This window comes from Crassostrea angulata, chromosome 5 (genome assembly GCF_025612915.1).
Source record: "Crassostrea angulata isolate pt1a10 chromosome 5, ASM2561291v2, whole genome shotgun sequence".
Classification (NCBI taxonomy): Eukaryota; Metazoa; Mollusca; class Bivalvia; order Ostreida; family Ostreidae; genus Magallana; species Magallana angulata.
Genome location: NC_069115.1, coordinates 36,822,046 through 36,835,926, shown reverse-complemented (window position 1 = coordinate 36,835,926; position 13,881 = coordinate 36,822,046). Strand labels below are relative to the sequence as shown.

General features: G+C 32.2%; 2 protein-coding genes across 2 annotated transcripts; one reads left to right on the top strand and one right to left on the bottom strand.

Annotated features, from left to right (window-relative positions):
• Positions 1–4,127: 4,127 nt before the first annotated feature.
• LOC128186347 (uncharacterized) lies at positions 4,128–6,360 on the top strand. Its single transcript, XM_052856150.1, has 5 exons — positions 4,128–4,143; positions 5,223–5,357; positions 5,568–5,654; positions 5,989–6,100; positions 6,228–6,360. Exons 1-5 carry the CDS (start codon positions 4,128–4,130, stop codon positions 6,358–6,360), a joined length of 483 nt encoding a protein of 160 aa, XP_052712110.1.
• Positions 6,361–6,577: 217 nt separating this feature from the next.
• LOC128185391 (uncharacterized) lies at positions 6,578–7,500 on the bottom strand. Its single transcript, XM_052854994.1, has 4 exons — positions 7,428–7,500; positions 7,194–7,328; positions 6,950–7,036; positions 6,578–6,615 (listed from the first exon to the last, which is right to left on the bottom strand). The coding sequence occupies exons 1-4, from the start codon at positions 7,498–7,500 to the stop codon at positions 6,578–6,580; spliced, it is 333 nt and encodes a 110-aa protein (XP_052710954.1).
• Between the last annotated feature and the right edge of the window lie 6,381 nt (positions 7,501–13,881).

Sequence of the window (13,881 nt, the reverse complement as noted above, 5' to 3'; positions counted from 1 at the left end):
TATGTGCAATTTTAAAGTTTTTGCGGACAAACAGACAGACCGATGGACAGAAAGGGCAAAAACTATGTACCCCCCAAATCTTCGATGACAGTGGCATAAAATAAAACTGCTATTGCATAATAATATTGCACATACTCTATTACCACAACACTGATTAGGATCGTCACCCGCAAAATTGAATCTGTGTTGGATTTCCGGGCATTGGGCGAGGCTGAATGCACATCTCTTCTTCAGTTCCTTAAACAAATAAAAGATAGTGTTTTCAACATTGTACGAAAGACGAATAGGGCCACATAAAAAAAATATTTTTATCTTGTAATTACGAGAAAAGATCTCGTTATTACAAGTTAATTATCTCGTAATTACGAGAAAAGATTTATATGAAATGTTGCGTTTCTAAAAAGACCTCCTAGTCGACTGGATCACCCTTTCAGTCGATCTTTTTTCTTTCCAGAAGCGTTGATTTAATTTTGATTAATTTTTAAATAACAACGATCTTTTTTCATTAATTTTTACATTAAATGATCGGATTTGACATTTTATCTTAATGAATACGTGGAAAGAGTTTTCAACATATATAATAATCCCACTCCGAAGTAAATACCATGTAAACCTATAGTCGTAAAAACACAATTCTATTAGTTACAGATGATTTTAATGACTATATAGTTTCAATAATGGATATACAGGATTTACCCGAATTGTATTTTATATTTTTATACACAACCTACATGCATATTGAAAATCATTGATTTTGTATATTAACACTTTGTAGTCTGAAAACAAATAACATGTATCCTTCTTATTAATAAACAGTTCAATGAATTTATTAATCAATCTGCTTTCCTACATTTTCTTAAATTTCTTTAAAACTGCTTGGTCTGATTTTATATCAAATTATGTGTAATAAAAACACTGCAGTACTATTCCAGCTGTATTATTGTCTGTGCATCTTAAGAACATCACCAGTCTGCTAAAACCATCTATTCCGCCAACAATTATGAATCGTCAACGCACAAGTTTATTTTTAATGTCTAAGTGCCATAAATGGTTTGGGCCCGTTACATTATACATTGTAAACACGTCTGTGCAGTCTACCAGCTTGTCTCTCACAAACACCACGTTCATCCATTCGATGTCTGCTTTCTCTTAGTCTCCACCTAGGAACCCTTATCCCTTTTAAAGTTATCATCTGTCTTAAGAGATTTTCTCCACAGAGGGGGAAATCTTTTAAAATTTCCCCGAGTTTTAAATGGAGGTCATTGTCGGATATTTCTGAAAAATTCATTTTACTAAGTCCATACTGTGCCATTCTTCTGTAAATCGTTCTTTTTGACACTGAGAGAAGGTTTGAAATGTAAGTAATTGTGCATCCATTTTCAAGGAACATTTCTAATACTGTTGTTAGAATATCATACATCGGAGGACCACACTGAGGCCATACCTTTTTTGGCTTTTCAGTTCCATATTTCACACACTCGTTTCTAATCTCATCATATCCCTTGTATTTGAGATCCCCAAAGTTTGGAATTCGTGTGCAGATAATTTACATACAATATCTGTGGTTATTTTTTCAGCCCTGAACCTGTCGTGAAAAAGATGTAAGTTTAAATCCTCCAATACCTTTCCTATCAACCCTGTGGAATCTGCCGCCATTTTGTTTAGGAACATTTATAATAAGAGCCCCTGTGTAAAATTTAAGTATACCAGCTTATAATAATGAACCCACATTATATAATAAATGAACCACAGTATATAATAATGAACCCACAGCATATAAATATGAACCCAAAGTATATAATAATGACACCACAGCATAAAATAATGAACCCACAGCATATAATTATGAACCCACAGCATATAATTATGAACCCACAGCATATAATAATGAAACCACAGTGTATAATAATGAAACCACAGCATATAATTATGAACCCACAGCATATAATAATGAAACCACAGCATATAATAATGAAACCACAGCATATAATAATGAAACCACAGCATATAATAATGAAACCTCAGCATATAATAATGAAACCACGGCATATAATAATAGACCCACAACATATAATTATAGAACCACAGCATATAATTATAGAACCACAGCATATAATTATAGAACCACAGCATATAATAATAGAACCACAGCATATAATTATAGAACCACAGCATATAATGATAGACCCACAGCATATAATAAGGGAACCACAGCATATAATTACAAACCCACAGCATATAATGATAGACCCACAGCATATAAATATAGAACCACAGCATATAATTATAGACACACAACAGATTATAAAATCACATAACATAAGGCAGCCATGGCGTTCCATATAGTCAGTAACTAACCTAATAAATGTTTTGTTTTACCGAGGACTATCAAGTGACATATTTATTCACATATTGCGATGATCTACGCAAAACCATGTACAAGATTCCAAACATCTCGTCTAATTTAACACATTTAAACTCTTCAAAATTTACAATCTCACCTTTCAAATAGTCTCTGAAAATCTTGATGAAAACCCATGTTTACTTACAATGTTTGTTGCTATTCAATTTTAAATGTTTTCTCCCTTTCCTCTGCAGAGATTTGAGCAAATGTCGACGCTACCATTTTGTTCTGCTCCAGACAAAACAATGTGACGTCAATATTCTAAGGGCAACTACTCTAATTTTAAAGAATTTCAAAGGGCAACTACTCCAAATACCTTAAGAACGCACGGCATGCGGTTTATGTATTAAATACTATGAAATGTCGAAATGAGTAAGCGAAGCGTCGGCCAATGGCGGCCATAATGCCTAATATTATTTCTCACAGCACATATATAGAGATATATGAGGCAATCACGTGCTATGTTTAAACCAATGAAAGTGTGACAATTCAGTCCAAGGGAAAAAAGTACAAGTATTGAACAGACACAAATTTTGCACAGACAGACTTATGGACAAGATAATTCCTATAACCCTCCCTCTCCCCCAACAAAAAAAAAACTTTTAGGGGTGGGGTTAGGCTTTTAAATAATGTCTAGGTATTGTTGGGGTTGATCAAAGTATCAATGGGGCTTACTTAGGTATCATTACAGCTAAAATACGGTATCATTGGTAAGTTAATGTTTTTCAGGGTCCGGTTGGGGTTAATTGTTCATTAAGTAAAGGTACATTCTTGTATCAATGAGATTTATTGCCGTATCATTTGGAAAATTAAAATCCATTGGTGAATGAATCATTGCACAGAGCTCATTTCAAGTTTATTGTGGTTCGTGAGGGTATCAACGAAATGTGGTTGGGATAACAATGGGTTCATTGGAAAATCAATTGGTGAAAAAACGCCGCGTAGTTGAAATTTCATTCATTTGTGTAGCATGATATGTTGGTACATAAAATTCATTAAGTGTATTGATTATGAACAAACTCAGTATCATTGGGGTATCTCAAAGTTCACTGGGGTGTCATTGGGATGTCATTGGGGTATCATTGGGGTTCATTGGGGTAAAAAGACGCACCCCGGTTCATGATGAAGATACATGTACATATCTAGAGAATGCATATGTGTGATCCAAACTGGCACAGTTTTTCTTGACGATAACTTATTTAATATTAAAAGGGTTTTGACAGATATTTATGCACTTTTTTGTACAAACATCCAAATATTAGGGTTTTTAAAAAAAATAAAACCCCCTATGATTAAAAAAGAATTGTCAAACTATACCCTTTTTGCTCTACTTTAATCAATAAAGATAATATGATAGAATATTTGATTTAATGTGAAGAATGCATTCAAATGGATCTTTGGTCGTGTTTTAAAGATTCATTGATATACAATTGATGATTCGCGATTTTAGATACTTATTCAATACACACAGCAGTTAATCGAACGAATGCATTTAACTTTAAGAAAAAATTGTCAAGGTAAACCACATTGTTCTTTATACATGTATAATGCTAGATAATTAATCACAGTTTGCCATGTGAAATTTTTTTATCAAGTAATTGTAATGAGCAAATGCATGGTAATTACTCTTTAAATTTATGATTGAAAAGATACCTTTCATGTAGGTTTGAATTGCCGTGATGGTCTTTTATGAATGAATCATTGACATAGTTTTGCGCCCCGGATGAGTAATCTTCAAGGTAGCATATTCTAGACTGTTTCTTTGACTTACAGATTGTAAGTAGTGAATACATTAGACTTCATTTTATAATATAAGTATTGAAACATTATAAAAACAACATAAATTGAAATTGAAATAAGAATTAAGCTACCAATAATTTTTGTGTAAGAATTTAAAACAAAATTCACGAATGTCTTATTATGGCTATGATATGTTTTGTGTTTGTATTGTAGGTTGTTCCAAATTTTTCGATTCAACTGTTCAAATGTAAAGCATAATACTTTAATATAAAACAAATAAAAATGAATATCGTTGTATACACGTTGGTAATGCAGCATTTTAATAAACTTGTATGGGCTTCAAATAGCCTTAGAGATTAGAACCATGGGAAAAAATAATTTTTTCGGTGGTGTAAGTGATTATTTCTTATCTTTATTATTGATAGAAGCATTAGCAAGATAAATAGATTTAAGTCTCGAATTTCATAGCAATGCCTGACAGGAAATGGCTCAGTTGTGTTTTGGTTCGCAGGGTCCTCAAATATCAAAAATCACCTTTAAATGCTATACATGCTTACATGCCGCGTCAATGTTGGAGATGCCCAAAAGTAATGCATATTAACCAGTAATAGAATAAAATACATGAAAATTCTAAATGTTGCTATCCGATGTACATTCCATCAAACGATGAGTTTGCCTGACTAAACGTAGTTTATCGGACACACATTAGTGGAAAGTCCAAAATGACAAATCACATGTTCTATCCAAAAAAAAACAGCCCGTGGGTTGATATAATTATGCAAGGACAGTCCAAATATGAAGGAGTATGCTATGATATAATCTAATGTAACATATTATAAAACTATACCACTGTCCGATGCTTCAGCGAAGAAGTCCAGTCGTTGACTGAGCATTTGGAAGTAGAAGATGAAGGCACTTACACCCTGGATGTTATGTTTTTTTCTCATAATAACGATTGCAAACTCTACGAATTTAAGAGGTTATACAGATATATAAATACGTATGAAAACCTTTGAAAATTTAGACCAATACACTTAATTTGCAAATAGAAATTGCTTGACCTGGAATGTATTTGCAGTTGTAGGCGATGAATGTGTGTACTCGAAGATTGACCAAATTCTCAACGCAAAGTTTAATAAAACAACACAGATTTGTTGTCGGTCAGGTGTCCATGCGAGATATCGAGAGGAAATGGAAATTGGTTGTTGTGGTGGCAAGTATTAAAACAATGTTTGAACAACTCGAAATTTTGTCTATATAAGGAATAATTTTCACGTGAGCAAATCGCAATTTGAAAAAAAGGAAAGATAGAATATTCAAAAGATTTTTGGCTTTTAACTTATGGAAGAAAAAATATTTTTGTACTATATTTTTGTTGTAATTTTATCTTATGTGAATTGAAATTGTTGATTGCTGATTTCAGAAGGAATTTACAAACTTCAAATAGAATTGTGTTACAACGATCAAGTGTACGTAAAGGAAATGCAAACAAACTGTGATTGCAAGTGTGGTAAGTTTATCCTTTTATCATGCAGTATATAACTCTTGTCGTTTCAAACAGTGTATATATTTGATTTTCTACATTTAATTAGTATTTGACGAAGAAAATAGCTGTCAAACACTGTAAAAATTGACTAGCACATAAAGTTTGTTGAGGTTATTTCTTTTTACAAATTTAATTGCATCATTTCAAAAAAAGGAAAACAAAAATGAATATCAAATAAAAAGAATTATTGTTTACATTTAATCTTTATTCTCTCCAAAAATATCCCTTGAGGCTTCTTTCGGATTATCATGTTAAAAAATCTTAATTTTATTTGTCATTCTATTTTTTCATTTTATAGGAAAATCAAATTTTGAGAAGGACGAGAACAGAGTGAAATCAGGTGTGCCTAAAGTTGGCTCACTGAGGACTCGTCATAACCGTTGGAAAGAGTTGAACAGTTTGAGAGAAAGGTAAAAGTAAAAATTTTCATAAATGTGTCAATTTGAATATGCGATAGATTGATTTTAAAGCTGTAAAAGATTTAGAGTAATTATAATGAATTTGTCTTAAAATTCATGTCAATATATATTTTCGTAGGTGCAGAAAGAAATATCGAAGCAACTCTAAAATTGTGTTTTGCATCTGGAAGTTACGGAAAACGAAATCTAAAAACATCAAACATATCTTAATATCCATACTTAGTGGCAAATCCTTTTTTATAAGAGTTTAATTATGAGCCAATAAAAATATGAAGATTCATTTTACGTTGTTCAACTTTGTGTATTTGTATTTAATTAAACGGTAAAAATCAACATTTTAAATCTATGAAAATTTGAATAAAAGTTTTTCAAAGACTTTTATTTGGAAAATCTAATCATTACCGAAATGCAGTTGTTTACCTTTTCTTTAGAAAATACGTTATTCTTTAAATGTAATGTTTTGCTGTCTCAATAATATACGTTGATATTCTCAAAATTTGATTTTCCTATAAAATGAAAAAATAGAATGACAAATAAAATTAAGATTTTTTAACATGATAATCCGAAAGAAGCCTTAAGGGATATTTTTGGAGAGAATAAAGATTAAATGTAAACAATAATTCTTTTTATTTGATATTCATTTTTGTTTTCCTTTTTTTGAAATGATGCAATTAAATTTGTAAAAAGAAATAACCTCAACAAACTTTATGTGCTAGTCAATTTTTACAGTGTTTGAAAGCTATTTTCTTCGTCAAATACTAATTAAATGTAGAAAATCAAATATATACACTGTTTGAAACGACAAGAGTTATATACTGCATGATAAAAGGATAAACTTACCACACTTGCAATCACAGTTTGTTTGCATTTCCTTTACGTACACTTGATCGTTGTAACACAATTCTATTTGAAGTTTGTAAATTCCTTCTGAAATCAGCAATCAACAATTTCAATTCACATAAGATAAAATTACAACAAAAATATAGTACAAAAATATTTTTTCTTCCATAAGTTAAAAGCAAATAATCTATTAAATATTCTATCTTTCCTTTTCGAGTTGATCAAACATTGTTTTAATACTTGCCACCACAACAACCAATTTCCATTTCCTCTCGATATCTCGCATGGACACCTGACCGACAACAAATCTGTGTTGTTTTATTAAACTTTGCGTTGAGAATTAGGTCAATCTTCGAGTACACACATTCATCGCCTACAACTGCAAATACATTCCAGGTCAAGCAATTTCCATTTGCAAATTAAGTGTATTGGTCTAAATTTTCAAAGGTTTTCATACGTATTTATATATCTGTATAACCTCTTAAATTCGTAGAGTTTGCAATCGTTATTATGAGACAAAAACATAACATCCAGGGTGTAAGTGCCTTCATCTTCTACTTCCAAATGCTCAGTCAACGACTGGACTTCTTCGCTGAAGCATCGGACAGTGGTATAGTTTTATAATATGTTACATTAGATTATATTATAGCATACTCCTTCATATTTGGACTGTCCTTGCATAATTATATCAACCCACGGGCTGTTTTTTTGGATAGAACATGTGATTTGTCATTTTGGACTTTCCACTAATGTGTGTCCGACAAACTACGTTTAGTCAGGCAAACTCATCGTTTAATGGAATGTACATCGGGTAGCAACATTTAAAATTTTCATGTATTTTATTCTATTACTGGTTAATATGCATTACTTTTGGGCATCTCCAACATTGACGCGGCATGTAAGCATGTTTAGCATTTAAAGGTGATTTAATATTTGAGGACCCTGCGAACCAAAACACAACTGAGCCATTTCCTGTCAGGCATTGCTATAAAATTCGAGACTTAAATCTATTTATCTTGCTAATGCTTCTAACAATAATAAAGATAAGAAATAATCACTTACACCACCGAAAAAATTATCTTTTCCCATGGTTCTAATCTCGAAGGCTATTTGAAGCCCATACAAGTTTATTAAAATGCTGCATTACCAACGTGTATACAACGATATTCATTTTTATTTGTTTTATATTAAAGTATTATGCTTTACATTTGAACAGTTGAATCGAAGAAATTTGGAACAACCTACAATACAAACACAAAACATATCATAGCCATAATAAGACATTCGTGAATTTTGTTTTAAATTCTTACACAAACATTATTGGTAGTTTAATTCTTATTTCAATTTCAATGTTATGTTGTTTTTATAATGTTACAATACTTATATAATAAAATGAAGTTTAATGTATTTACTACTTACAATCTGTAAGTCAAAGAAACAGTCTAGAATATGCTACCTTGAAGATTACTCATCCGGGGCGCAAAACTATGTCAATGATTCATTCATAAAAGTCCATCACGGCAATTCAAACCTACATGAAAGGTATCTTTTCAATCATAAATTTAAAGAGTAATTACAATACATTTGCTCATTACAATTACTTGATAAAAAATTTTCACATGGCAAACTGTGATTATATATCTAGCATTATACATGTATAATGAACAATGTGGTTTACCTTGACAATTTTTTCTTAAAGTTAAATGCATTCGTTCGATTAACTGCTGTGTGTATTGAATAAGTATCTAAGATCGCGAATCATCAATTGTATATCAATGAATCTTTAAAACACGACCAAAGATCCTTTTGAATGCATTCTTCACATTAAATCAAATATTCTATCATATTATCTTTATTGATTAAAGTAGAGCAAAAAGGGTATAGTTGGACAATTCTTTTTGAATCATAGGGGGTTTTATTTTTTTAAAAACCCTAATATTTGGATGTTTGTACAAAAAAGTGCATATATATCTGTCAAAACCCTTTTAATATTAAATAAGTTATCGTCAAGAAAAACTGTGCCAGTTTGGATCACACATATGCGTTCTCCAGATATGTACATGTATCTTCATTCATGAACCGGGTTGCGTCTTTTTACCGCAATGAACCCCAATGATACCCCAATGAACCCCAATGACACCCCAGTGAACTTTGAGATACCCCAATGATACTAAGTTTGTTCATAATCAATACACTTAATGAATTTTATGTACCAACATATCATGCTACACAAATGAATGAAATTTCAACTACGCGGCGTTTTTTCACCGATTGATTTTCCAATGAACCCATTGTTATCCCAACCAAATTTCGTTGATACCCTCACGAACCACAATAACCTTGAAATGAGCTCTGTGCAATGATTCATTCACCAATGGATTTTAATTTTCTAAATGATACGGTAATAAATCTCATTGATACAAGAATGTACCTTTACTTAATGAACAATTAACCCCAACCAGACCCTGAATAACATGAACTTACCAACGATACCGTATTTTAGCTGTAATGATACCTAAGTAAGCCCATTGATACTTTGATGAACCCCAACAATACCTAGACATTATTTGAAAGCCCAACCCCACCCCTAAACAAAGTTTTTTTGTTGGGGGAAAGGGAGGGTTATAGGAATTATATTGTCCATAAGTCTGTCTGTGCAAAATTTGTGTCTGTTCAATACTTGTACTTTTTTTCCCTTGGACTGAATTGTCACACTTTCATTGGTTTAAACATAGCACGTGATTGCCTCATATATCTCTATATTTGTACTGTGAGAATTAATATTAGGCAATATGGCCGCGATTAGCCGACGCTTCGCTTACTCATTTCGACATTTCATAGTATTTAATACATAAACCGCATGCCGTACGTTCTTAAGGTATTTGGAGTAGTTGCCCTTTGAAATTCTTTAAAATTAGAGTAGTTGTCCTTAGAATATTGACGTCACATTGTTTTGTCTGGAGCAGAACAAAATGGCAGCGTCGACATTTGCTCAAATCTCTGCAGAGGAAAGGGAGAAAACGTTTAAATTTGAATAACAACAAACATTGTAAGTAAACATGGGTTTTCATCAAGATTTTCAGAGACTATTTAAAAGGTGAGATTGTAAATTTTGAAGAGTTTAAATGTGTTAAATTGGACGAGATGTTAGGAATCTTGTACATGGTTTTGCGTAGATCATCGCAATATGTGAATAAATATGTCACTTGATAGTCCTCGGTAAAACAAAACATTTATTAGGTTAGTTACTGACTATATGGAACGCCATGGCTGCCTTATGTTAGGTAATTTTATTATATGTTGTGGGTCTATAATTATATGCTGTGGTTCTATAATTATATGCTGTGGGTCTATCATTATATGCTGTGGGTTTGTAATTATATGCTGTGGTTCCCTTATTATATGCTGTGGGTCTATCATTATATGCTGTGGTTCTATAATTATATGCTGTGGTTCTATTATCATATGCTGTAGTTCTATAATTATATGCTGTGGTTCTATAATTATATGCTGTGGTTTTATAATTATATGTTGTGGGTCTATTATTATATGCTGTGGGTTCATATTTATATGCTGTTGGTTCATAATTATATGCTGTGGTTTCATTATTACATGTATATGCTGTGGGTTCATTATTATATGCTGTGGGTACAGAATTATATGCCGTGGGTTCATAATTATATGCCGTGGTTTCATTATTATATGCTGTGGTTTCATTATTATATGCTGTGGGTTCATAATTATATGCTGTGGTTTCATTATTATACACTGTGGTTTCATTATTATATGCTGTGGGTTCATAATTATATGATGTGGGTTCATAATTATATGCTGTGGGTTCATTATTATATGCTGTGGTTTCATTATTATATACTGTGGGTTCATATTTATATGCTGTGGGTTCATTATTATATACTTTGGTTCATTTATTATATAATGTGGGTTCATTATTTTATGCTGGTATATTTAATTTTTACACAAGGGCTCTTATTATAAATGTTCCTAAACAAAATGGCGGCAGATTCCACAGGGTTGATAGGAAAGGTATTGGAGGATTTAAACTTACATCTGTTTCACGACAGGTTCAGGGCTGAAAAAATAACCACAGATATTGTATGTAAATTATCTGCACACGAATTCCAAACTTTGGGGATCTCAAATACAAGGGATATGATGAGATTAGAAACGAGTGTGTGAAATATGGAACTGAAAAGCCAAAAAAGGTATGGCCTCAGTGTGGTCCTCCGATGTATGATACTCTAACAACAGTATTAGAAATGTTCCTTGAAAATGGATGCACAATTACTTACATTTCAAACCTTCTCTCAGTGTCAAAAAGAACGATTTACAGAAGAATGGCACAGTATGGACTTAGTAAAATGAATTTTTCAGAAATATCCGACAATGACCTCGATTTAAAACTCGGGGAAATTTTAAAAGATGCCCACCTCTGTGGAGAAAATCTCTTAAGACAGATGATAACTTTAAAAGGGATAAGGGTTCCTAGGTGGAGACTAAGAGAAAGCATACATCGAATGGATGAACGTGGTGTTTGTGAGAGACAAGCTGGCAGACTGCACAGACGTGTTTATAATGTAACGGGCCCAAACCATTTATGGCACTTAGACACTAATAATAAACTTGTGCGTTGACGATTCATAATTGTTGGCGGAATAGATGGTTTTAGCAGACTGGTGATGTTCTTAAGATGCACAGACAATAATACAGCTGGAATAGTACTGCAGTGTTTTTGTTACACATAATTTGATATAAAATCAGACCAAGCAGTTTTAAAGCAATTTAAGAAAATGTAGGAAAGCAGATTGATTAATAAATTCATTGAACTGTTTATCAATAAGAAGGATACATGTTATTTGTTTTCAGACTACAAAGTGTTAATATACAAAATCAATTATTTTCAATATGCATGTAGGTTGTGTATGAAAATATAAAATACAATTCGGGTAAATCCTGTATATCCATTATTGAAACTATATAGTCATTAAAATCATCTGTAACTAATAGAATTGTGTTTTTACGACTATAGGTTTACCTGGTATTTACTTCGGAGTGGGATTATGATATATGTTGAAAACTCTTTCCACGTATTCATTAAGATAAAATGTCAAATCCGATCATTTTATGTAAAAATTAATGAAAAATGATCGTTGTTATCTAAGAATTAATCAAAATTAAATCAACGCTTCTGGAAAGAAAAAAGTTAGACTGAGTGGGTGATCCAGTCGACTAGGAGGTCTTTTTAGAAACGCAACATTTCATATAAATCTTTTCTCGTAATTACGAGATAATTAACTCGTAATAACGAGATCTTTTCTCGTAATAACGAGAAAATTATCTCGTAATAACAAGATCTTTTCTCGTAATAACGAGATAATAAACTCGTAATAACGAGATCTTTTCTCGTAATTACGAGATAAAAATATTTTTTATGTGGCCCTATTTGTCTTTCGTACAATGTAGAAAACACTATCTTTTATTTGTTTGAGGAACTGAAGTAGAGATGTGCATTCAGCCTCGCCCAATGCCCGGAAATCCAACACAGATTCAATTTTGCGGGTGGGGATCCTAATCAGTGTAGTGGTAATAGAGTACGTGCAATATATTCTAATGCAATAGCAGTTTTATTTTATGCCACTGTCATCGAAGATTTGGGGGGTACATAGTTTTTGCCCTTTCTGTTCATCGGTCTGTCTGTTTGTCCGCAAAAACTTTAAAATTGCACATAACTTTTGAGTGGTTTGGGCTCTGGCTTTCATATTTTACAAAAGTATTCCTTATGACCAGGCCTTTTTTGCGGTAACACCAAATTTGACCTTTTGACCATGAAGTTTGATCAACTTTTACAAACATTTTCACACTTTTACCTTGGCCATAACTTTTGAAAATTGGTGCTAAGGCTTTCATACTTCACATATGTATACATTCTGACAAGACCTTTCAGTGGGTATATGTTTTACCTTGACCCGAGAGTTTGACCCACTTTTCAAAAACTTGAACCTTGGTCATAACTTTTGAACATTTAGCACTAGGGCTTTCATATTTCATAGATGTATTTCTCGTTTCAAGCTATTCCTTTGGATAACAACAAATTTTGTCTTTTGACCTTGGCCTTTGGAGTTTGACTTGCATTAGAGAAACTTCAACCCTCGCCATACGCTGCCATTCTGGGACAGCAGTGTTTCACAAACACATCTTGTATTTATTTTGGTTAATTTGGCTTTTTCCCTTTGAAGAACTACTCATAATTTATCAAATTACATGATTTTAAGATCATAATTTTCTCACCCTCTTAATAAAAATATGATTGCGGATCCATAAAAAAAATACAGTAACGTTACATTTAGAGGGCAAACAAATCATCAAATTAAAATCAGATGCGTTTGTGAAACACTATGAGCCCGGCGGCAACAAATTTCGAAAAAGCAATTTTTTAGCATATGGGTCACAGTTAAGGTCACAAACTCATTGTCCTATGTGTCATTTAAAAGCACCTAATTAGTGAAGTATGCATACCAAATACGAAGTCTCTATCTCCTATAGTTCAAAAGTTATGGCTAAGGTTAAAGTTGACAACAGACAGACAAACAGGACAAAAACAACATACGATTCGGACGCATAAAAATGTGTCCTTATAGAATTCGTGAGCAAACACGTACGGCTGCGCTAAGAGAGATGCTGAGACATAGAATTTTTTGAGCTATTTGGACTAACTCTCAGTAACGTACTCTCAAATGACGGTATATATTCTCAAGCTTGTACTTACTTTTTTAATAGCACACTCCCTTTAAAGAATCTTAAACATCAACAATTTAATTATTATAGTTGATATAATAAATAAAACAAGAAATCAATTTTGTATACTCAGTATTTTAATCATTTTTATTGTAGTTAAAAAAAATAAAGAATTTAGA